The 23,666-nt window shown below is 37.4% G+C and overlaps 1 protein-coding gene across 1 annotated transcript; it reads left to right on the top strand.

Moving 5' to 3' along the window:
• Positions 1-2,516: 2,516 nt before the first annotated feature.
• c6h5orf22 (chromosome 6 C5orf22 homolog) lies at positions 2,517-16,063 on the top strand. Its single transcript, XM_005814715.3, has 10 exons — positions 2,517-2,717; positions 3,313-3,458; positions 4,983-5,132; positions 7,853-7,986; positions 10,376-10,677; positions 11,276-11,338; positions 13,140-13,261; positions 13,835-13,901; positions 15,440-15,579; positions 15,662-16,063. The coding sequence occupies exons 1-10, from the start codon at positions 2,649-2,651 to the stop codon at positions 15,816-15,818; spliced, it is 1,350 nt and encodes a 449-aa protein (XP_005814772.1). The 5' UTR covers positions 2,517-2,648; the 3' UTR covers positions 15,819-16,063.
• Positions 16,064-23,666: the final 7,603 nt, after the last annotated feature.

Below are 23,666 nucleotides of genomic sequence, written 5' to 3'. Positions count from 1 at the left end.
CATAAAGTTCTAAATGATAAATTATTAAGCTACAACAATTTCAGTCAACAATATAAACAGCTGCTAAGACTTGATGTACCTGCAAAAACTACTGATCGTGTATTTAGGGAGCAGTGACCTGCGGTGAGGTTCATAGCTGGTGTGGCCAGGTGAGGTCAAATCATAATCAGATATAGACTCCCTACATGTTATTGTTTACATGAAGAAATTCCGCGCATGCGGACAAAGCTGGAGGGCAAAAAGACTATTATTTTACATGCCATCCGTAGCCGCGCTGCCGGCGGAGAATAATTCCGTTAACTCCATCAAACTTGGACATGTAGATATTATTAATTTTGTGCTATGCTCCACAACAAAGGGAAAAACCGCTAAAGTACAACTCAAAACCACTTATTTCTGGCCCTCTGTATCAGTGCAGCTACGCGCAGACTCGTTGCCATAGCAACTGACAACAACGCCACAAACAAACAAAAAAACACTCAAATATTTCCCACACGAAGAGCATAACATTCAGTGTGTTGCAGTAGTATGGTTTTAGGTTATGGTTTTTGCGATTATTAATAAGTGATTGTTGTGGTAAGAGGAGAAAACTATAAATATATCGCTGCACTTGACTATACTGTATGGCTAGCTCGCTGTTACTGTCTCTTACTCTGCAGTTGTGGAGCCACAATGTCTGGGATCATGAGCGCCCCCTGCCATGAGGCAAGAGAACTGCCTGCCTCACCTCGAATCTGTTCTCTGCCGTATCTGATCGCTCCTCAGCACATGAATCACGTTACACACACAGTTTGTGACAAAAAACACTGTACATTGTATTATATAAGCTAAATTATGGAAAATCAGTTCATATATTAAATGTTTTTTAACCATTTAATTGGCGACGTACAGACAGGAGGAACATGTTCCCATAGAGTGGCAGCCAGAGAAGTTAGCCAGAGGTTGATCAATCCCAGGTGAGGCTCAGCTCACTGCTGCTTCACAGGCTTCACTTCTGGGCATTTGAATGGGAAAATTCAGCAATTTTGAAGAAAAAAATAATCAGAATTGGTTAAGCTAAATGAAAAATAGGTACTTTATTGTACAAACCACAGGGTGAAAATAGCAATATAAATTGTTTTATTATTATATATTATTTTTTCATGATGACAGGTGAGGCTCCCCTGACCGCACTTCAGTGTGAGAGAGTTTTTGTAAGACATCTCAAAAGTACAGATGAGGGAGAACTAGGTTTGTCAAAGAAATGTACTAGACATGTGCAGAAATATTAAACTTATGTGTTAATAAATCTGTCATCTTCATAGTGAACCTTGGGTAAAAGCAACATGATTTGTTTGCTACACAGGATGTTATATTATAAATAACAAGCCAGATGTCCTGAATAGACTAAAATTTCTACTATTTGATATATACTTCAATTATTTTCTCTCACTGATAAGTTTGCAAAGATGAACAAATAAAGTCAGGTTCTTGTGATTTGATTATTTAAATTAGCTACCTTATTTTAAATAATCGACATATATCTCTAAGCCCTCATACGCTAACATATGGGAAAGTTGTAAACATTTATATCAGTGCAAAGAACTCTAACAATGATGTGTCAATTTCTGTGGAGATTGCTGTGTTACAAGGTCAAACAAACTGAAGATCTTTATCCTATCTTTGGTGTTTGCAACTGTCAAGGTTAAACCTGGTGATAATATCAATTCAATAAACACTTTAGCACCTTGACCTCATAAAACCTGACAAAACATTTTTCTCTCTTATATTGAGGGCTGCAGTTTTAGGTTGGCAATAGTTAATTTTCCTAATTTATCAGCAGATTCAGGAAGTTGGTTTGTTTCCGGGTGAGTGCTGAGTCACACATGTGCACAGGCATGTGAATGTGCACTTGTTTGCATAGCTATAACCAACCTGGTGCAGCTACAACCAGACAGTGACCTTGAATAATAATGAAATTCATTTACTTACTATAAATTATTATTCATGAATTAAAATAAATTTCATAAAATAAAATTGCTCTCAATCAGTGTTATTAATAAAGGTAAAGATTAATCAAATTTAAACTGTCCAGGGACAATCGAGCAAACATTACAGAAAACAAAAAAGTTACTTCAATTGAAAATAATCCTAGCCCTAACCCTTAAACATATGAATTTAGGACTGAGATTAATTTTTCGCAGATTTGCAGAGAAATTTGCGCATATAATACAAGCATTACATACAAACAAACAGAGGTTATTTGATAAAGGGCAGATCAAATTTAAAGGGAAAGCTGTGGTGCCACAATAAAAACAATAAATTTTAAATATACTTGATAAAACGTCTTCTCTATGAGGACATTGATGACATATTTTGATAAATAGTTAGAATTTTTTCCTTACTATTTACAACCAGCTGTAGCCGTTAAACTTTATATTTATAAATGTTTCCTTTCTGTAGTATTATTTGATTTGTTTTCGACTCAGTGACAGAACCTTTCTGTTTCATTCTTGTTTCTTACCGGCGATAAAAACTCTGTTGCGTGAATTTCCGGTTACTTTTCGCTCGCGGGACATGACTGCACTTTTCGTCCAAAAAGGTTTACTGCTAGCTTGCTCAAGTCAATCTGATTAAAGAGTCCGTTAGGGAAACAACTTCATGCAGAAATGAATTCCTTGGCGCGGAAAAGGCTCTACGATAAGCTACCTGTGTGGATAGTGGAGGACCACCACCATGTAAGGATGTTTTTCTTCGGTCAGTGACTGCAGAACCAACATGAAACTGGTCGAATAGCGCCAGATGTCGTGACAGCAACAAGCTACAAGTAGCTTGACTGTTGAAATACAAACCTTTAAGAACGCATCTTTATTCTTTACTGACCGCTATCCGAAAGAAATTGAATAAGATTCTCTTATATGAATAATGTCAAACTGACTGAATGAAAACCAAGATATTCAGCCCTGAAGAGGATAACAAAAACATTGATACTGAAAGTTCAGGCTAATTTACAGACTACCCATTTAAATGATTACTTCAATAATGTCTGGAGAATAAAAAAATGGACTTTACTGTCGTTCAGTAAAGTCCATTTGCATCAGAACCAAGTGACGGGGATATGGAAACATAATGGTAAAAATCAGATGAAGACTGTAAGGAAGAAAGTAAATCCCACCAATACAACAGGCACAGATTTTTTATTTAAATATATGGGTTATTTATCTGTACAATTAACAAATGGTGACAGATTAGAGTAATGCTATATATATTTTTGTTTTGATAAATGTTATATAGTAAAACTATATTGTGTGTAAATTCTATATATTGTTGCAGGTGGTCCATCACATCTATCGAGCCATTGCATCAAGACATCTTCCACTCAACAACATCAGACTGGTTCATTTAGACTCCCATCCTGACCTTCTTATCCCTGTCAACATGCCTGCTGACACAGTGTTTGATAAGGAGAAACTCCTCAGGTAACAGCAACAGAATATTATAGTGTTTTCCACAGTTGGGAGAAATCAATTTAAAATGTATTGGCACATTTCAGTGCAAGAAGTAGTAGAAGAAAAATATATAGATTCTTAAAAGAATCCTTCTATGAAACGAGACATAAGGCAACAAAACTATTGCAACAAAAATTTGTAAAAAAAAAAAAAATAATAATAATTATTATTATGCAATCAGTTTGTTCAATAACTGACCCAGAGACAGGATTATTAGGAAGTAGTTTAGAACATGTTGACAAATCTTTTCAAACATACTATAAAACATTATACGCAAAACTGAAACAAAGATTTTAAAATATTTCTTGATTGACTAGACTAATCAACAATTGGACAATGACAGAATAAAAGTTTAACGAAGCCCAGTATAAAACAGACTTGATGCTAGCGGTAAAAAATTACAATAAAACACCCAGTACCGACGGTCTGCCATCTGGGTAGAATAAGGCTTTTGAAGAAGAATTGTCTTCATATTACAAAAGTCATTAAAATGGATTCTAGTATAAATTACAATACCGCCATCATTGTCTGAAGCAGTTATAACAGTTATGCCCAAAAAAGGCGATAATAAAACATTATGCAGCTTCTATAGACCTATATCATTCGTGAACCAAGATTACAAATAATATGCTTCTGTCATGGCCAATAGGCTGAAGGCAGCTTTCTCAGAGCTGATTGATGAGGACCAAGCTGGTTTTGTCAGTGACCAACAAACTCAGGACAATGTAAGACGTTCCCTTCATTTGATTGAAACCAGGGCAAGATTGCTGCGCCCATGCAAAGTGTAACCCAGGTAGCGCAACCTCTGACAAAAAACATGGCTATAATGGTGAAAGTGGTGATGATGTAGGGAGAAACGACCTCAGCTTTCTGCTCTGTGTTACAACCTAGATAAGGATTTTGCCCATCCAGTCTATGATCAATAACTTTGCGTTGACTTACTTGACATACAGCAAGTGTGTTCTCTTCCTCACTAAATACCTGCCAGCAGTGCGCTACTGATCAATTGCTAACAACCTACTGATCTTGGGCAGGAGTTTGTTCACCCAACCAAAGAAACTCTTTTTGCATGCAGTTTGAGAGTTGAACAGATGCACACATTTTGGTTTGGCACATGTAAAAAACTGAACATGTGCCTTATTTGTTCTTGACTATCGTAAAACAAGTTTATGTTTTAAGTAAGTGCAGACTTCTTAAGAGCTGTGAAGATGTTTTAAAACGTTTTGACACCTTTTAAGTATGTGATAGTTTGACAAACCTCAAGACCTGATTCCTGAAAAAACTGGAACCAGACAAGTAGGGGACTGAGTCATCACACCAGGGACGAATGTCATTTAACTGAGTTTTAGACTGGTACATTTGTTTTTAGAAAACTTTAAAAGGAATCAGGCCTGTTGTTCAAAGGGTTGTGTTTTTTCTCCTACCTTCATTTTGCTGAATCTGCTCAAATATATGGACACTTGATAAGAGTTTTATTTTTCTTTTGTCTTTTAGTGAGCTGAGTATAGAAAACTGGATAATGCCTATGGTGTATGCTGGTCATCTGAGCTACATGGTCTGGCTGCATCCTTACTGGTCTCAACAGATCAGTGAAGGAGAGCACACATTTAATGTTGGCAGAGACTCATCTACCACAACCATCAGGTAAGATAGACACAGATAATAAATGGTTATTTCTGTTGAAACTAGGCCTGTCACGATAGCAAATTTTGCTCAACGATTAATTGTCTCAAAAATTATTGCGATAAACGATAATATTGTTTGAAGACCTTTTTACACTGATTTAATGGAAATGACGTAATAATGCATGCGATTTCCTGCCAAAGATAAATACACTTTATTTTCAAAGAATATTTAACACTGGAACTGATAAACAAAATAAACAAAACAACCAAAAACAAAATGGATTCTCAGTCTCCATTAACAAAAAATGTACTTGATAAAAACTAAACAACATAAAGCCAAAGTGGAAATAAATACTGCATTCAACCAAAAGAGTGCAGATTATGAAGTCTGTATATTATGTTGCCCTTCAGTAATAATTAGATTTAAATAGAGAAGATGGCCACATCGACCACCTGATGCAATAATTCACACTACATGATTTTTTGCTCCTATTTTTCCCCTTACGACAATCTTAGAACGTTGATCTTTCTAAGATTGTGTGGTGTGTTACGGTAGATCGTCTTTGCCGCTAAATCAGGGATTTTCCCCGACTGGGAGCTTTAACTACACCTGTTGAATGTGACAGGTAGCCAATCAGAAAGCGAGGATTCTCCTCGTGCTTTCTGAGGGGAAATTACGGAGGAGAATCTCTAACAGCTGACATGGTGCAACCCGAAGTGCAGCGAACATTGGAGATGATATGTGGAAACAACATTAATGTTTATTCAACATGCAAAGAATATAGAAATGACAAGAGGAGGAGTTGGAGCCAAATTGCTACCGCAGTTGATAAACCCGGTAACTTTTCAGCTGTTCTTCGTTAACGTGACGTAAATAGGTTCTAATGATTTTCATTCAGTCAGGACTGACACTAGCCACATGCATTGCAGGTAGATTGTAGTAAAGCATTGATTAATGCCTGGTTTTAAAATTAGTTCACTGGACTTGTAGCCATTATTTTGTGCCCATTGTTGGACACCACACTGCAGGAACGAACCCGATCGAACTGTTATATCTAGGATTTCTGTCGGCTAATGTGTGGACTGTCAGGTTTTGAAACTGGGCAGACAATCGGCAGACAGATCTAAGATCGTGTAGTGTGCGCTGGGCTTTACACTGAGGAAATGAGGAAGGAGGGTCAGTGGAGAGCACCGGAGTTGAGCCTTTTTTCATTCAGTGTCATCAACAGAAAGAGAAAAAGGCCGGAAGAGACGATAATGCCGATAATTAAAATGATTTCGAGAGTTTTAATTTATTGTACGATTAATTGATTTATCGCCTAGTTGAAAGGAATGCGTATTTATTACTAGGTCAGTCTAGTTCAGGGGTCTGAGAGCTGAGGCTTCAGAACCACAAGTGGCCCCCTGGTTCCTCCACTGTGGCTCCTTTACAACAAAACAAAATAAAAATTTGTCTTGAATTATAAAGGTAATAAGACAGTGTAAGACTTGCAGTATCTGCATAGAGTATCTAGAATAGAAGGACAGCAATTCTTTGAGGCTTTTAAAAGTATTTTATTTTTAGGTTCAAGTTATGTGCTTTACATTGTTAAGTGGGCTGTGTATCTTTCATCTTTCTGTTATATAAAGGCATCACTCACTTGGTCTTATTTCACAACTAATATTTAATAGTTTTTTTTCCCTTTGTAAACTTTAAATGATCCACAAATGTTTTAATTTACTTTTTGAAGAACTAAAATTTGTCTTTTTTTGTGGCTCAAGACAAATTTTCTTTTGCGGCAGTGGGGCAAAAGTGTCTCTTTGAATTTAAAAGGTTGCTGACCTCTCTTGTCAGATTCCCCATCCCAAAGTGTCCCAGGACCAAAGGGATGTTTACAGGCAAATGACTGTAAAGCATGTTGGCAAGGGACCATTTGAGCCTAACATGCTTTACATTTGATTTACGGTAATTCATTTTATTAACAAATTGCCAACTGACAACTTGTCATCTCAAGGCATTTTATGAAAAAGACAATTCAAAACATTAATACATCCATTCCAATTAATTCTTGTTACCATCCACAAAAGTCATGTTCAGTTTATTATTACCACTGGTCAAAGTTTTAATATAAGGAAACCCAGCAAATCGCATCAAGTCATTGACTTGCAGAATTCACTCCTTCCGGACGGACATGTAGCAACAGAAGACAACCGCTTGCTTTGTGTCATTGACTACACAGCAATCCCTCATGCCAAGCATGCATGCAGGAAAAACCTCCAATATCTCCAACAACTTCTGCCACATCGTACTGGGTGTTTAAGAATACAGAGCATACACACAAAAGAAACAGAAGCACTGATCCAGGAGTACTTTCAGTGTTAGAGAAAAGTAAAAACATCTGGACGTAGCTTCTTTAGCAGTTTCATTTCAGAGAGAAACACAGCTTAACAAATAAGCTCAGAGCTGGTTTTAAAGGTTATAGGATGCGTGTACTGTTAGTTGTGACAAAATCTCTCCCAATAGTTATGTCTGGGAGAGAGATGGGGTTAAACATCGATTAATCTATATCAAGTTGTTGGGAACAGCAGTTCAGTCGATGACCCCTCCAGGAAGTTGTCACAGCTAAACAGAACCCCAGACTTTGTGTAGTTTTTACAGTAAAAATATGAGATCCTCTATTCTCAGAGTTTCTCTAGTAAAAAACAGAAAGAACAGAAGGTTAAATGTTACGTTATGTCTGTCCTGTTGTTATTTTCCAGGTTGACCAGTACAGAGAACTACTTCCTCAGTGATGGTCTGTATGTTTGTGACGAGCTGTTGGAGAACTCAAAACGTCTCAGACTGAACATAGTCAAAGTAAATCCTGTCAAAACATCAACTGGGCCACTTCCAGGTATCTTCAAGAAGTGATAACATCTTTTAAGTTAACTAGCTTTATTTGCGTCAAATTTATTTTCATAGGAAAGATTAGGTGGTTGTGAAATCTATTTTCCGAAAATATTTTAATTGGCATCAACACCTTAACTGTAACCCAACAAATACTTTAATTCAAGTCACTCAATCCTTAAGGACAGCGGTGTTTCATTTTTCCAATAAATTTGCATCTGAACTGTTTTTGGGGTAACAAGTAAGGGCTTAAAAAGCATAAACTTTGATCAGCTAATTTATGCAGAAGCCATTTTTTTTTTGCATGTTTCATTGGTATTTTGACATTTTTCTTACATTCATTCAGGTTCATTCAGATTGAAAGTTCTCCATACCATCAGCACAATCTCCAGCTTCCTGCACAGATTTTCTATCACATGGAAGATGTGACAATCTTTAGTTGACAAATACTACTTATAATCACTAACTAGTATTGACATTCATGAGGTGTTGGCTTTGCATAAATGAAAGTTACAGTTGGGGTTCACATTCTGTCAGTCTGATTCTGCAACAATTGTTCAGCTGGTCCAATGGGCACAGTGTGATACATTCACTACTTGGACTTTAAACATTTTTTTCAGTAAGCTGTCTTGTACAATAAGGAACTTTACATAAAAATCTTTGTTTTCTTGATTGTTAATCGTTTACAAGTAAATGTTACCTATATGGACTGTGATATGAAATGGCATGTCAATGGATAGAAGGAGCAGGTCTAAAAAGTGCATAGTGCCCTATGAGAAGCCAGAGTGATGTTTTTTACCTTATGTAAAAAAATCATGATAAACCATTTTTAAACTTTTTATGCTTTTAATGTGACATCAATCCCATACAATTCAACTGCAAAGTAAACAAATGTGTTCATTAGAAATATATAAAATAATACCCTCATGGTGTTTCATGGGGAGAATTATGCTGCGTTCACACTGCAGGCTGAAGTGACCCAATTCAGATTTTTTTTTTAACGTCGACCTGTATCTGATCTTTTCATGACAGACTGAACAGAACAGTTAGGATTCTTTTCGAACCACTTGCATATCCGATTCAAATGATTCAAACCTAACGTTCAGGTCACATTCATCCGAACTGAACGTCACTGATACTGGACAAATCTCACTATTCTGCGCCCTGATACGCACAAGCAAGATGTATACCAACAACCACGACGGTCTATAATGAGGATTAAGTTGTTAATATGCTACTCTGGTCGGACAATAGCTTCAAATATGTAAGCTATGCTCCACCGTTAGCCTCCATGTTTACTTCCGCAAACACTGAGCACTTCTTCTTTTTATGGCGGTTGGCAGATCACTGAGAACTCTGACGCTGTTGCGCCCTCTACTGCGCATGCGGGACACTTTCAGGTCCTTTACCCGTTCAGACTGCACAACAGATACAGGTCGCATATGTGTGGCAGTGTGAACGGCTCCGGCAAAGAAATCCGATCTGACAAAAAATCGGATTTGGGTCACTTCAGGCTGCAGTGTGAACACAGCCTAAGATAACTTGCCATGCCTCAACTTGGGAACTTTTGCCCACACTACCTGTCACAGATCTGTATGAATATGGCATGGTTTGTCTACAGTATTTTTTTTTCTGGTGTCGTAAAGGATTTAAAAACAGATGCGTTTCGGAATTTGACTTTACAAAATAATGAAATTAATTAGGGCAAGTAATCTTCTGGTGAAAACAGTGTTTATTGGTTTGGATTTATGCTTGTACTTCCTAGGTTGTGCTTAATGAACCGAAGACCTTTTTCATGGTCAGGTTTTGGGTTTTGAATTCTTTTTAAAGTCATTCAGCTGAAGCAAAACCTTAGTTCTATGTCAAAAAGTAATCCCAGACCCCACATTTTCCTACCTAATGTTTTAATTTGTTTGTGTGTTCTATGGTAAGTTTAAAGCTGTTCTTTCAGTGTTGAATAACACCTTTTTACAGTGAGTCCCACCTGATTATTTGGAAACTCAAAGTTAACTATGCATTTTAGAAAAAATGCTGCTGGTGTTGCAGAACTTTAATTCGCTGTTGGCAGGTATGAATGGAAGACTGAAGGCTAACACTGTTAAAGGGTGTCCACATATGCATTTGTCTGCATGTTTTAAAAGCCACATTTCTTACAAACACATTTCAAAACATCTTTTTTATGTTTTGTCCTTCAAATGTGGAACATTTTTCAGAGCTTATTCATTGTCGTCAATTCTTTTTTTAGTTTTGCTACTTTTGAGAACCAATAACTTTCTGTCAAATAAATGTTAGAAAATAAATGTTCTATTTTTTATTTAATATGTAAATGTTCATATAATTTAACTTCTTATAATTTTCATTTGATGTTTTCTTGTCCATCTGACTCGGGATTTCAGGGCATGACACAGAGAGGGATTCTGTGACACATTTATCCAAAAAAGCTCGGACAGATCTGAGTGAGGATGGGGAGCCTTCATCTGGAACAACTTCTACACTGCTGCCAACAGAGGACAGCGACTTACAGAGAAAACTGAGCAGCAATTGCACAGATTTTGGAGCTGAAGATAAAAATGAAGGATCAACTAGTTATGTTGTTGGGAGATTAGCTACATTTCTCAGTGAAACAGATTCATACGTCCTAGACATTGATTTGGATTTCTTCTCCTGTAAAAACCCATTTAAAGAAATATACACGCAGGTATCTCATCTATGCTTGAATGTTGTTTTTCCAACAAGTTGATCTGTGTTTCCAAATGGTTTTGACCCAGAAAATAGTCAATAATTATTTTGTAAAAAAAAAAAAAAGGTTTGGCTTCTGCAACACTTACAGATAAGCATAAAAATGATTAATACCCCAGGCAGACTGACATTTAGTTTGTTTCCCATTCGACCAAGAAGTTAGATTCTGGTTGGAAATCACATAGACCTTTTCCAAAAGACAATAAAACAATGTACAAAGGTTTTTATAGTGGAAAATAACAATTTCAACTGTCATTGACATCTAGAGAAAAATTGCAATGTCTATAAATGATGTTCATACTTTTATCAATTATCAGAGGAACTTGTATTAATCTCATCAGTCATGATGAGATAAATATACATCATGTATTTATCACATGATGTAATAAATACCTGGGATCAGAGAAAATTCTTTATAAATTCAAGCTTGTACATTGATGTACATTCAGAGTGTGTCTATGCTATTTTTATACATGCAACCTATAATAATGATCTTGCTGTAGTCGAGATTCAAAGTATCATTTAAGACTAACCTGATGACTGTAATTCTTTTCCAGGAAGAGTATTCCATCCTCAAGAAGCTCTACTACTTCAGAGAACCAAGGATGGGTGCTGATCAGGTTAGAATAGTCTAACTCATGTCAGTTACAGAAAAATTGTGAAACTTAGTAACAGGAAAATCTATCTGTTTATATTAAACTGTAGGATAAGAAGTAATACATGTAATATTGCTCTGGAAAAAATTAAGAGGCCACTTAAAATGATCAGTTTCTCTGATTTTACTCTTTATAGGTATATGTTTGAATAAAATGAACATTGGTCAAAATAACAAAAAGATGCAGTGCTTTCAGACCTCAAATAAAGTTCATATTCATTTAGAAACAACAATACTAATGTGCTCATGTTTATATGTATATAACAGTTTTTCAACACACTTGAAAACTGTTCTGGTAGGCTTTTCCTGAGGTCTTTGTAGCCAAATCTCCCAGAATAGGCCATGGTGTACAGAGCACAGAGCTTCCAAAGCATCAGGCGAACCTCATGATTCAAAGATCTCAGTCAGATGAAGACTACAAAAGAATTCCCAAGGAATTAAATATACCATGGAACACAGTGGAGACTGTCATCATCAAGTGGAGAAAATATGGCACAACAGTGACCTTACAAAGAACAGGATATCCATTCCAGGTTGGTGATAAGACGAGAAGAAAACTGGTCAGGGAGGCTGCCAAGAGGCCGACATCAACACTGAAGGAGCTGCTGGAATTTATGTCAAGTACAAGCTGTGTACTACATGCAACAACAACCTCCCATGTTCTTCATATGTTTGGAAATCTCCCAAACACATGTGTGAAAATGCGTTAGGGTCTGATGAAACCAAGGTTGAACTTTTTGGACATAATTCCAAAAAATATATTTGGTGCAAAAACAACACTGCTCATCACCAAAAGAACATCATACCTGCAGTGAAGCATGGTGGTGGCAGAATCATGCTTTGGGGATGTTCTTCAGCAGTTGGACCTGGGCCTCAATCCAACTGGAGGGAATTATATACAGTTCCAAGTACCAGTTAGTGTTGACACAAAACATTTGGCCTTCTGTCAGTAAGCTAAAGATGAAGAGGAACTTCATCTTTCAGCAGGACGATGACCCAAAACACACATCTAACAACAAAAGAATGTCCATACCAGAATGAGGTGGAAGGTTTGGAATGGCCAAGTCAGAATAAAGACCTGAATCCCATCGAACATCTGTGGGCTCACCTGAATAGGGCTGTTCACAGGCGATGAACTTGCAATCTGTCAGATTTGGAGGGATTTTGCAAATAAGAGTGGGCAAATATGGCCTCATCCAGATGGGTTATGTTGACAGGCTCCAACCCAAAAAGACTGAGGGCTGTAATAAAAGCCAAAGGTGGTGCAACAACGTATTAGTTTAATGTTGTGCATATTTATGCAACCAGATTATTTTACATTTTCTATTTTGTATTTCTCCCCTTTAAAGGTTTCAGTTTGTTTTTCAATTGCATTATACAGATTATAGGTCACATTAAAGGTGGAAAAAGTTGTAAAATTATTTGTATTGCTGTCATTGTTTTTACATCATGAAAACCTGGCATTTGAACATTTGTATAGACTTTTTATAACCATTGTATCAATCTCTCTGTAAGGACCATTTCATAACAAATACGATGTTGCATGGACTGACGGCACCTTATGGGGCCCAGATAGAAGTGCTATTTTTGGGTTGGGGGTTAGATTTAGGACTAAGGTTTTAATTATGGTTAGGTTAGGGTTAGGCATGTACAGGGAATAGTACAGGGTTAAGATATATAAGTAAATGAAAAATGAATGGAAGTCAATGCAAAGTCCCGTTGAAGATAGAAAGACACACTGTGTGTGTGTGTGTGTGTGTCTGAAGGCAGAGCTGGAGGAGTGTGTAGATCGCCGTATACATCAGTTAGAGGACCTGGAGGCGGCATTCGCTGATCTGCTGGAAGATGACGGAGAACAGACGGTTACACGATGGGCATCTAAACCAGGGTATAGTCCCTCTGCTTTTATGTCATTAGAAAATGTCTGCAGCTCAGTTGCATATAAGTGAATGATGACAGCTTTGTACAATTTATTATGCATGCCAAATAATGTTAACTTTTTTGTCCACACATTTCTCATCCTCACCCTGATAGATAGGCGAAACAAGTTAATTTGTACAGTACCAATCACACACTGGTTAACTCAAATATAGTATGTCTTTTGAACATAGATATTTGGAAGAACTACTTGAATCTAATAAAAAATAACCTAGACGAGCTAAGTTTCTTACAGCTCTTAAACAGAGCATAGAACAGGATAAAGAAAGTTTTAAACCATTGAGTGCTAATACAACCTTGTGTGTGTAGCTGGGTTCTTATGTACAAAAGTGAATTCCTAAAACTGCTCCCAATTTTAAGCGTACTTCATTATATTTTTATCTAGGAAACCACAATCTGTGGCTGCATGTCGCATGCTGGCAGCTGCTGCTTTATTAATGTCATCTTTACGCTTCAGTTCACAACTCTAAAAATCATCTCTTCTGTCTAGAAACAGTGTGTCACTCTACTTATTTCTTTTTAGCATGTCTTCATTAGCCCAACTGGTTTCCAGTTTGAAGGCAAGAAATCCTTCACCTGACTATGAAATGGTAAGCATCAAAATATGGTAAGAATTCTTCTAATTTTCCTAAAGCTGCTGTTTACCACCTTGCCATCCATGTTGCCATTCCTATACAAATTGATTTACAAGTCTAAACATGAAGAAATGCTGCCATGTACTTAAAGTCTGTATAACGGTTCAATAGTTTGTATATTGTGCCTGTATTAAAATGAAGCATGTACAGTGTGCTGCTGTGAGAGAATGGGGCATATTACCTTTCAGATCATGTCATTCTGCTTTTATGATTTTGTCATACTTATATCCTGAATATGTGTGATGTTCTGTACACAGCATGTGTTGACCCCAAAGTAGTTAAATAATTGATAGCTGAATTATTTCAGAAAATGGGACAAACCAGCTTAAAGTGCTGTATACTGTACCAGAGGCCCCAATGCTGGCAGGACTGTTCAAAAATGTGATTTAAAATATCAGATTTTAATGAAATGAAAAGTGCTGCACAATATTGCTTATTGTCGAGGGCTTTAGGGAAATCATTTCTTACATTTTTGAAGCCAGATTAAAACCAAGTAAAGATATCTTTGTGAAGAAATCTTTAGATGTTGATGAAAGTTTCTACACCTTTGACTTAATGGAGGGTGTGCTGGATGGTTGTCAAGTGAAGGGCCATTAGAGGGCCCCCAGGAGCAGTTTATTTTTATTTTTAAAGAATGATTTCATGATCAAATATATATTATCGCTTGAACTGCCTTGTTGCTGAAAAAGTGCTATATAAATAAAACTTTTTTTTTTTTTAAATTTCAACTCTATCATGAAATTGTGTGTTTTTGTTAATATAAACACATAGAAATCATTTCTAAAAATAATAATAAAAAAATCAGTTAGACTTATAGCGGCCCCCTGGTGGCCCCAAGGTCCTAAGCAGCCACTTACTTTGCTTATGCCCTGGGGTGGTTCTGACCATTGTGACACAGTAATTTGAATGCGTGGTTCTGCAGGTTCATTTTCCTGCTCTGGGTTAGACTCCGACTCCAACATGTTGGATCCAATAAAGTTGGATAGACGAGTCTTTTATTGTTGACATCTTTAATAAACTTGGGAATAAAAAGTTTTTCTGCTGGTGGATAATTGAATCGCTGCTATAAAACTACAAAAATTGCCAAACAGGCTGAAGTGGAACACTCTGCGACCTGGAGGTGGACAGAGCCTGAAATGTCTCATTCAAATTAAGAAAAAAACAAGTTGCTCAAAAACGAGCCTCAAAACAGGAGTAATCCAGGATCTGTGGAGCCTCAATAATGAGGTATTACAATTTATATAGATCATCAGTGAATGATTTACATGTGAAAAGGAAGGATTTAAACACTTTAAAGTGTCACTGGCACAATGAAACCCATCACATGATTTAAAAAGATGAACTACTGTCTAAAAACTGACAGACATGGACAATCAGGATAACAGACTGAATCTGTGTTAAAACATTTTGCTCTCTGCTGTTTTCCTCCTAACCTTTAAATCTGGTTTTATGACATTTTTTTGCCTACTTCGACCAATCACTGCATGACTCAGGTTCACCAAGCAGGCCTGACCTGTGACTCGGTTGAGCTGCCGCACCACATCAGTACCGAGGAGGAGATTGATGGACTGATTTCTGCTGTGCAGCTTGTCCTGAAAGCTCTGCCCATGCCGACTCTGGTGACTATGTCAAGGTAAAGATTAACACTCGGTCCACAAGATCTGATTGGAGAGAAAATGAAGGAGTGAATGTAAATGTCTGTCTTGTGTTGACAGGTCTAGTCTAGATGAATACTGCCCAGCTGAGCAGGTGGATTCAGTTCAAAGTAGAGTTCTGGATGTACTAGAGGCATTGTATGGTGACCTTGATGTGCATAAAGACTACAAAAGCAGCAATAAAGATGCTAAGGACTGCCAGCCAAGCACATCTTAAACTGCCACACAAACAATTTATCATGAATGTTTTAACAACTCAAACAAATTTGGCTCAGAGTGAAAAAAAGAGTTACCGTGAATTGTCCGTTTCAAACTTTTTGTACTTTTTCCAGTTTTGGTCATTTTGTCCCCAAGATTGGGGAATAAAAATTGCTGTCTTTAAGTGACGTTTTGTACCGTCTTCAACAACTGTTGATTTAAAGAAATGTGATTGTATGAGCCCAATAAATAGAATTGATTTGACCAGGAATCATAATTTTTCATGTCAGAGGCATCTTACCTTAGATAAGGAGAAATGGAACTATACAGTTGCTCACTGGTCCAGAGTCCTGATGTCAGATTAAGGTAAATTCTGCATTTCATGTGGAAACCAAGGATTCCAGGCTCTGCAGGAAGAGTGGAAAGGCACAGAATCCACGCCGCCTGAAGGCAGTTGTGAAGCTTCCACAGTCAATGATGTCTTGGGATGCAATGTCATCTGCTGGCATTGGTCCACTGTGTTTTTTGATGTTCACAGTCAGTATAGCCATCTATCAGGACATTCTAGAGCACTCCATGCTCCCTCTGCTGACAAGCTGCATGGAGATGCTTTTTTTATTTTCCAAAAAGACTTGGCACCTGCTCACACAGCCAAAGGTACTGAAAGTTGATTCAGTGACCATGGTATTCCTGTTCTTGATTGGCCAGCAAGCTCCTCTGATCTTTAACCACATGGAAAATATGTGGGCTGTGGTCAAGAGATCAAGAGAAAGATGAGACATCAGACCCAACAAGGCAGATGACCTGAAGGAAGCTATCAAAGCTATCTGAGCTTCCATTACACCTACGCATAATCACAGGCTGATGGTTGATGCAGCAATTCATACGAGGAGGCCTGAGTTCATATAAATGTGTTGCATACTAAAAGTATTTTATTGAAATGATTACTATTTTTTAAAATTTATGGATAAAACACTATTTAATATATTTTATTGCCCGGTTGTTTTTGTTCAGCTGGAGAAACATTGCAGAATCTGAGCTGCGTGCTACGTCACTGATTGGTTGGGAAAGTGGGTCAGATGGTTAGTTGTAACGTTGTAGCGCAGAAAATAAGAAATATTGTAGCGGTTTTCTGTGCCCGGCTGCTTCTGAGAGGAAACAAATCCAAATTAAAAATACACACAGCGTGGGGCAAATAAAGTTGCCAAAACTGAAGAAGGACTCCTGTCTGTTTTGTGAGTGCAACAAATGCACACTCAAATTCAAAAATACTTTATTGGTCCCAAAGGATAACTAAATGTTGTTGTAACTCATGAATTCAGATTCTTCAAAGAGTTATTGTAGATCTTGATGGCTGTTGGCAGGAAAGATCTCCTGTAGCAGTTTGTATTACAGCGAATCTGAAGAAACCTCTGACTGGAGATTCTCTGTTTTCTCAAGCCAGTCTCCTGAAGAGGATGGTCAGGGTTGTCCATAATTTTATTGATTTTATGAAGAATCCTTCTTTGAATCATCATCTCCAGAGGTTCCACAGTCATCCCCAGAACAGAACCAGAACTGAACCAGAACCAGAACTGAACCAGAACAGCACCAGCATTCTTTATCGGGTTGTTGAGCCTTTTTATGTCCCTTACATTTCACAAGTTTGTGCTTAAAGTATCAGTTTTTGATTGGTCTATTATGGTCTTCTAATAGGTCCAGTTTGCGCTTTGAAACAGTTTAAACAAATCCACACAGCACATGAATAATAGACCTCTGATCACTGTACTGCCACGTTCAAGAAGGTGGCAATGTAAAGTAGGTCTCAGTGTTCACTGAGGTGTCTATGTATTCATATCTATGTGTATAACAATTGTCTTTTTACCCTACAGCCTTTTGCCCATGCATGAAATTTCCAGATGTAAACAATAACATGGAAGTGGTTTGTATAATAATGAAGCTCTATAAAATGACAGTTTCATTATCTGAAATGACTGGAAATATTATAGTTTTTTTTTTTTTTGACATGTCCTAGTACTCTTATTAGATTCTGTTTCTATTGTGTGTATCTGCTCTGTCTTCTCAAAACCCCTGTTGGTCGTGGCAGATCGGTGTACTCACCCACTTTCTGCTGGAGGTTTCTTCCAGATAAAGACAATGGGGAGTTTTTCCTCCCCATTGTTGAGACATGCATGCTTGGTATTAGGAATTTCTGCAAAGTTAAAGGCAAAATGCAATTAATTATCCACTGTTTAATTCAACTGATTGTAAAAGATGAAGGCTGCAAGACAACATCTGGATACATTCTGTTTGGATTCTTTAGATAGAAAACTTAATTTAACCAATGTGAATAATAATCTGAACATTATATGTATCATTATAATATCACCATATTTATGTTTATATTATAAGTATTTCTTACTCTGTTTGCACTGCCATTAGTTTTTAGAGTCAGCTTTTTTTACTTTAATCTCATTGTACATGTGTTGTGTAAAATGGTTAACAGAGTGATTCCTGGTCTGTCAGCAAATGAAGGTTGTGTCTGGCAGGAAGAAATCTCCATGGAGAAATGCACAAACAGTTACAGTAGATCTGCAAGACAACTCTGCTGTAGGGCCAAAAGAAAATCGCGTCAAACTCACCTTCACGTTCATTGTGACATCTATAAAGAAAGACTACGTAACTATCATTTAACACTAAAACATGCAAGAGAGGCTTTCTTTGCAGATGTCATAAACAAAAACATTAACAATGCTCGAGCTTTATTTGCAACAGTTGACAGAATCACAAACCCTCCTATGACGTTACCGCCTGAATTCCAATGTATTGCCGCCTGCAACCAGTTTTCCAGCTTCGTTTCAGAGAAAATTCAAAAAATCAGAGGATTAATCTGCACATCCACTATAAAGTCAGTACCAATGTTGTGCTCAAACAAAACAAATACAGGAAAAATGACCCAATTTCAACTACTTAATTATGAAACCCTACAGGAAATTACAAGTCAACTAAGCTCTAGTTGTCTGGATGTTTTACCCACACATTTCTTTAAGAAAGTCCTGCCTGTTATTGCTACTGATCTGATCCAAATAGTAAACTCATCGCTCTCATCAGGCGTTTTCCCCCAGGCTTTGAAAACAGCAGTAATCAAACCACTGATAAAAAAAGAACAATCTGGACAAATCACTAATGCAGAATTACAGGCCGACCTCTGACCTCCCATTCATCAGCAAAGTTATTGAAAAAGCTGTGTGTAAACAATTAACTAGCTTCCTAACAATAACCAACCTCTTTGACTCCTTCCAGTCTGGTTTCCAGTCTCACCACAGCACAGAGACCGCCCTCGTAAAAGTGTTCAATGACATCCATATAAATACAGACTGTGGCAGAACCACAGTGCTGGTTCTGTTGGACCTCAGTGTTGACCATGACATATTACTGAATCGACTGGAGAGTTGGGTCAGACTCTCCGGTCCAGTGCTTAACTGGTTTGAGTCTTACATAAAGAACAGGGATTTCTTTGTTTCAACTGGAAACTTCTCATCAAAGAGGTCAAAGGTCACATGTGGGGTACCCCAAGGTTCCATCCTAGGACCCCTCTTATTCAATATTTATATGCTCCCACTAGCTCAGGTTATAACAGGAAATAATATTAGCTACCATAACTATGCAGATGACACACAGCTCTACATTACGATGTTACCAGGTGACCTTTGACCCCATCCAATCACTGAACAGATGCATAGAACAGATAAATGTGTGGATGTGCCAAAACTTTCTCCAGCTGAACAGAAACAAAACTGAAGTTATTATTTTTGGACCTAAAGAGGAACGATCTAGAGTTATAAATCTAGAGTTATAGATCTAGAGTCAATACAGAGCTTCAGTTATTACAACTAAACACCAGAGATCAGGCCAAAACCTGGGAGTAGTGATGGACTCTGTCCTGACCCTCCAGAGCCACATAAAGACAGTTACAAAGTCGGCCTTCTATCACCTGAAGAACATTTCCAGGATTAAAGGACTAATGTCTCAGCCAGATCTAGAGAAACTCATCCATGCCTTCATCTTCAGTCGTATTGATTATTGCAACAGCGTCTTCACAGGTCTGTCAATCAATCCTCCAGCTGCAGCTGATCCATAATGCTGCTGCTGGTGTTCTCACTAAAACCAGGAAGGTAGAGCACATAACACTAGTTTTAAAGTCCCTCCACTGGCTCCCTGTAGCTCAAAGAACAGACTTTAAAATCCTGTTGTTAGATTATAAATCACTGAACAGCTTAGCACCACAATACATTAAAGATCTGCTGCTGTTGTATCAACCTTCCAGACCTCTCAGGTTCTGGTTCTGGTCTGCTCTGCATCCCCAGAACCAGAACCAAACGAGGAGAAGCAGCTTTCAGCATCTATGCACCACAAATTTGGAACAAACTTCCAGAAAACTGTAAAACAGCTGAAACACTGACTTCTTTTAAATCTAGACTAAAAACCCACCTGTTTAGAATTGTATTTGAAATGTGATCAATTACAAATTTATTGATGTAACTTGACTTAATGCTGTGTTTTGATTGTTGATTCTATATTGCATTGTGTTTCTGTGTTTGATATGATGTAAAGCACTTTGAAATGCCTTGCTGCTGAAATGTGCTATACAAATAAAATTTGATTGATTGATTTGATCTGTCATTGTGTCCTTGGTCTAGTCACTTCACAATAAAATAATTTAACCAAATCTAGATGCATTTAATTCTGATCCGAAAAATATGTTGGGACAAATTAATGTAGGTATAGAAACAATATTTATACTGAGGTTGAGTTATCAGGTAATGTTAAAATGAATCACCATCCGGCTACAACTTTCTTACTGTGCTGCATCAAGCTACAGAGTAATATTAGATTTGCACCATCACCAGTGATACTGTAACCGCATCTCAGCTGTTACTTTTTAAAATTAAAAATCAAGCAGAGATACTTACTTGTCAGGCAGAGATGTGGATAACTGGATCAGTTTTGAATCCTTTCAGAACTCCACCTACGAAGCGCTGCTCCAATATTTACCCTTGTTTTATTTTTTACTCGGCCTATTTCTCTCTTTTTAGTTTGCCTTTCATCGTGGGTCTTCTTTTGTTTACCTGTCTTGGTTTTTGGACCAGGTACTATTCCAGAAATTAGACATTTCCCTGTAAGGTTGGTTTGTTTCTCTGCCATTAGGAAACCACCAGCAGTGAGCTGCATATATAAGACACGCCTCGTGGCTCTGATTGGCTGCTTTGGTTCGGGAGCGGAGTGTTTTTTTCTAAATGCCATTAGGAGCACAGAGAAGAGGCATGGAGACTTGATTTTTTCACAAATTGTCTCTCTCATCTTTTACTTTCAGGACATAATCAGGTTTTTAACAAATATGAAAATAATATTTCCTCAAAAAAGTTACATACTGCAGCTTTAAACTCAAAGCATAAAGTCCACAGAGTCAAGCCTCTGCAGCCACGTTCACACGGAATGCACCTTTTCACAATCAGCTCTTCCTAAAACTAAGATCAACTTTTCTACAGTTGTGTGAAGCTGTGAAGATTTCCACACGAAACCGGAAGTCAAGTGTTTTGCCTTCAGAAGCAAAATAGTTTAGTTCTCGTTAAAGCTCTGGCTGATTCCTCCGTTAAACAACATTAGCGGCTAAATTGCACAGCCAAACACCACAATGGCAGTTTGCCTAGTTGGATGGCTTTTATTTTGAAATATTCACAGGAACACGTAGCAAATTTTGTTGATTGTCTTTCGTGTGTAGACTTGTTGACCTGTTATCAGGTAAATGAATCCTAATGCGTCCAAAACTTGTAATCCAGAGTTCTTATATTAGTGCTGCTGAAGCGGTGTTGGTTAGTTGCTGGGTGTTTGGTGAATTGGCGGCCAGGCTGGATTCTGTTGGAGCTGGTGGATGTTTGTTGGTGCAAGTTTAACAGAAACTACTCAGGTCTGCTCCTCTGGGATTTGACATTCCGTGTGTGTTCTGGAGAAAGTTTGAACGCTTTGTTTGGTTGCTCCGTCCAGACTCCGGTGGTTTGGATTAACTGGTAGAGGTCTTGTGCGCAATTCTGTTCCCCTGTGAAAATCTGTTCCCCCTGTGTCGGGAGCGCGCAACTAGGAAAGACAGATGTTTGTCTTTCGTGGGCGTGACTTTTTAGGACCCCTTTACTGAACCAGGAAGTAAACAATGCAATAAGCTGAAAAGACTACAAATTTTTACAAAAATACTATCCGATGCCGTAAGACACCCATTAAGATCTCGGGAATAACTAATTAGAAAGACTTTTATTGGTCTAACAAGGTATGTTGCCTTTTTTTTTTTTTACATTAATCTACAAAATCACCAAAACGTGAATTACGCAGAAGATTTCTGTGTTGCTTCAGAGGTTGAAACTCGTCAAAGGAAGATCGAAATAGATCTCAAGATGCCATAAGCAGATCTCAAAGCAAAGATTAATCCCTGAAAGCCAACATAAATGTTGAAGAGCCATGGGATTAAAAATAAAACGTTTAAAAAGATCGACTGGCTGTGTTGTTTTCACATCTCCCTCATATTGTATGATATTTGAATTAGATATCCACATAAACTATAGTGAAATCTTTTTAAACACTGTTTTTGTAACAAGATATAGTTTATTTCCTAGTTCATTTAAAGAAGACATGGCTACTGCAGATCTATGTGGCAGTGTCATTTCTTCTTTATTGTTGATCTTTTTTCTCGTAATTTAATTAAACATCTTTATTCTTTTCATCAAGTGACTCTAAAACTCAACCATAAGAGACAAAAAACTATTGTCTTTTATACTTTTACATCAGAAACGGTTCAAATCTTCCCTCAAACTGAGATTCTGAAAGTGTCACCAGTTAATCCAGGTTTGCTTCTTAAAGCGCCAGGTGTCCGTTAGATCAGAATCAATAACGGGTTGGATTATTGGACTTCCGTCGGTCGATATAGTTTAGTGGAGAAAACTTTGCTCTCTGAACTCAGCGACCGCTGGTACGAGTTCAGTTAACGCAGTCATCTAATTCAAGTTTTGGACCAGTTTATTTTACTGTCTAAAATAATAAAATTCCCTTGCTGCCAACATTTTGAAGGTAACATCGTTTAACAGGTTTGCCAGGCAAACTTTTAACTGTAAGGATTTTGTGAAATTACTAAATTGCACAGCTTTGCGTCTGCAGCCCAATTAAGGTGCAAACGAAATAAAGTGGCTTCCATTAAGTGAGCAAAGAATTACCGTAGTTTTCATGATATCAAAACTGTTTACATTTATCGACATGTTAGCAGAACATGTCAGTCAATATAAGACCGAGAAAATGTAAAATAATCATCAGTTCTCTAAATGGTGGGTGATGGTACAAATTCTTACAGTTTAGCACAGCCTCTTCTTGAAGTGTGGTGTATTTTGGTGATATTTAAATATATTCTTGAATATTCCTTCACATACAAAGAATTATTATTGTTTTGAAGATATCATAGAGAAAGAGACATTTTCTAATCCGTTTATTTACGTTTGTCGCGTTTTGATCAGGAAACGACATAGCCACCTAAATTTTTTTTTTTTTTACAAACATCTGCGTTGAGGACCCCGTTTGACTGTCACTAGTTAATCTTAATGCGGCTCGTTTTGTTTTTAAGTTGATTTCCCCTCGTCACCAGCCTGCAAACTGTTTCCCAGTAGAGAACACAGACAAATACTGTAGATATGGATCATAATCTGTTGGTATCTGACAGTATAATGTAGGAACGTTTATTATTATCATTTTGGCTGTTAACGTTATGTCATTTAGACGAGATTTTTATTGCAGTATAACTTAACATTACTTGATATTCCTCTCTAATTGGACACGTAAACTCCACGTAAAG

Source organism: Xiphophorus maculatus, chromosome 6 (assembly GCF_002775205.1).
Source record: "Xiphophorus maculatus strain JP 163 A chromosome 6, X_maculatus-5.0-male, whole genome shotgun sequence".
NCBI lineage: Eukaryota > Metazoa > Chordata > Actinopteri > Cyprinodontiformes > Poeciliidae > Xiphophorus > Xiphophorus maculatus.
The sequence above is the reverse complement of the archived record's forward strand: the minus strand, read 5'-3'. Positions and strand labels throughout refer to the sequence as shown.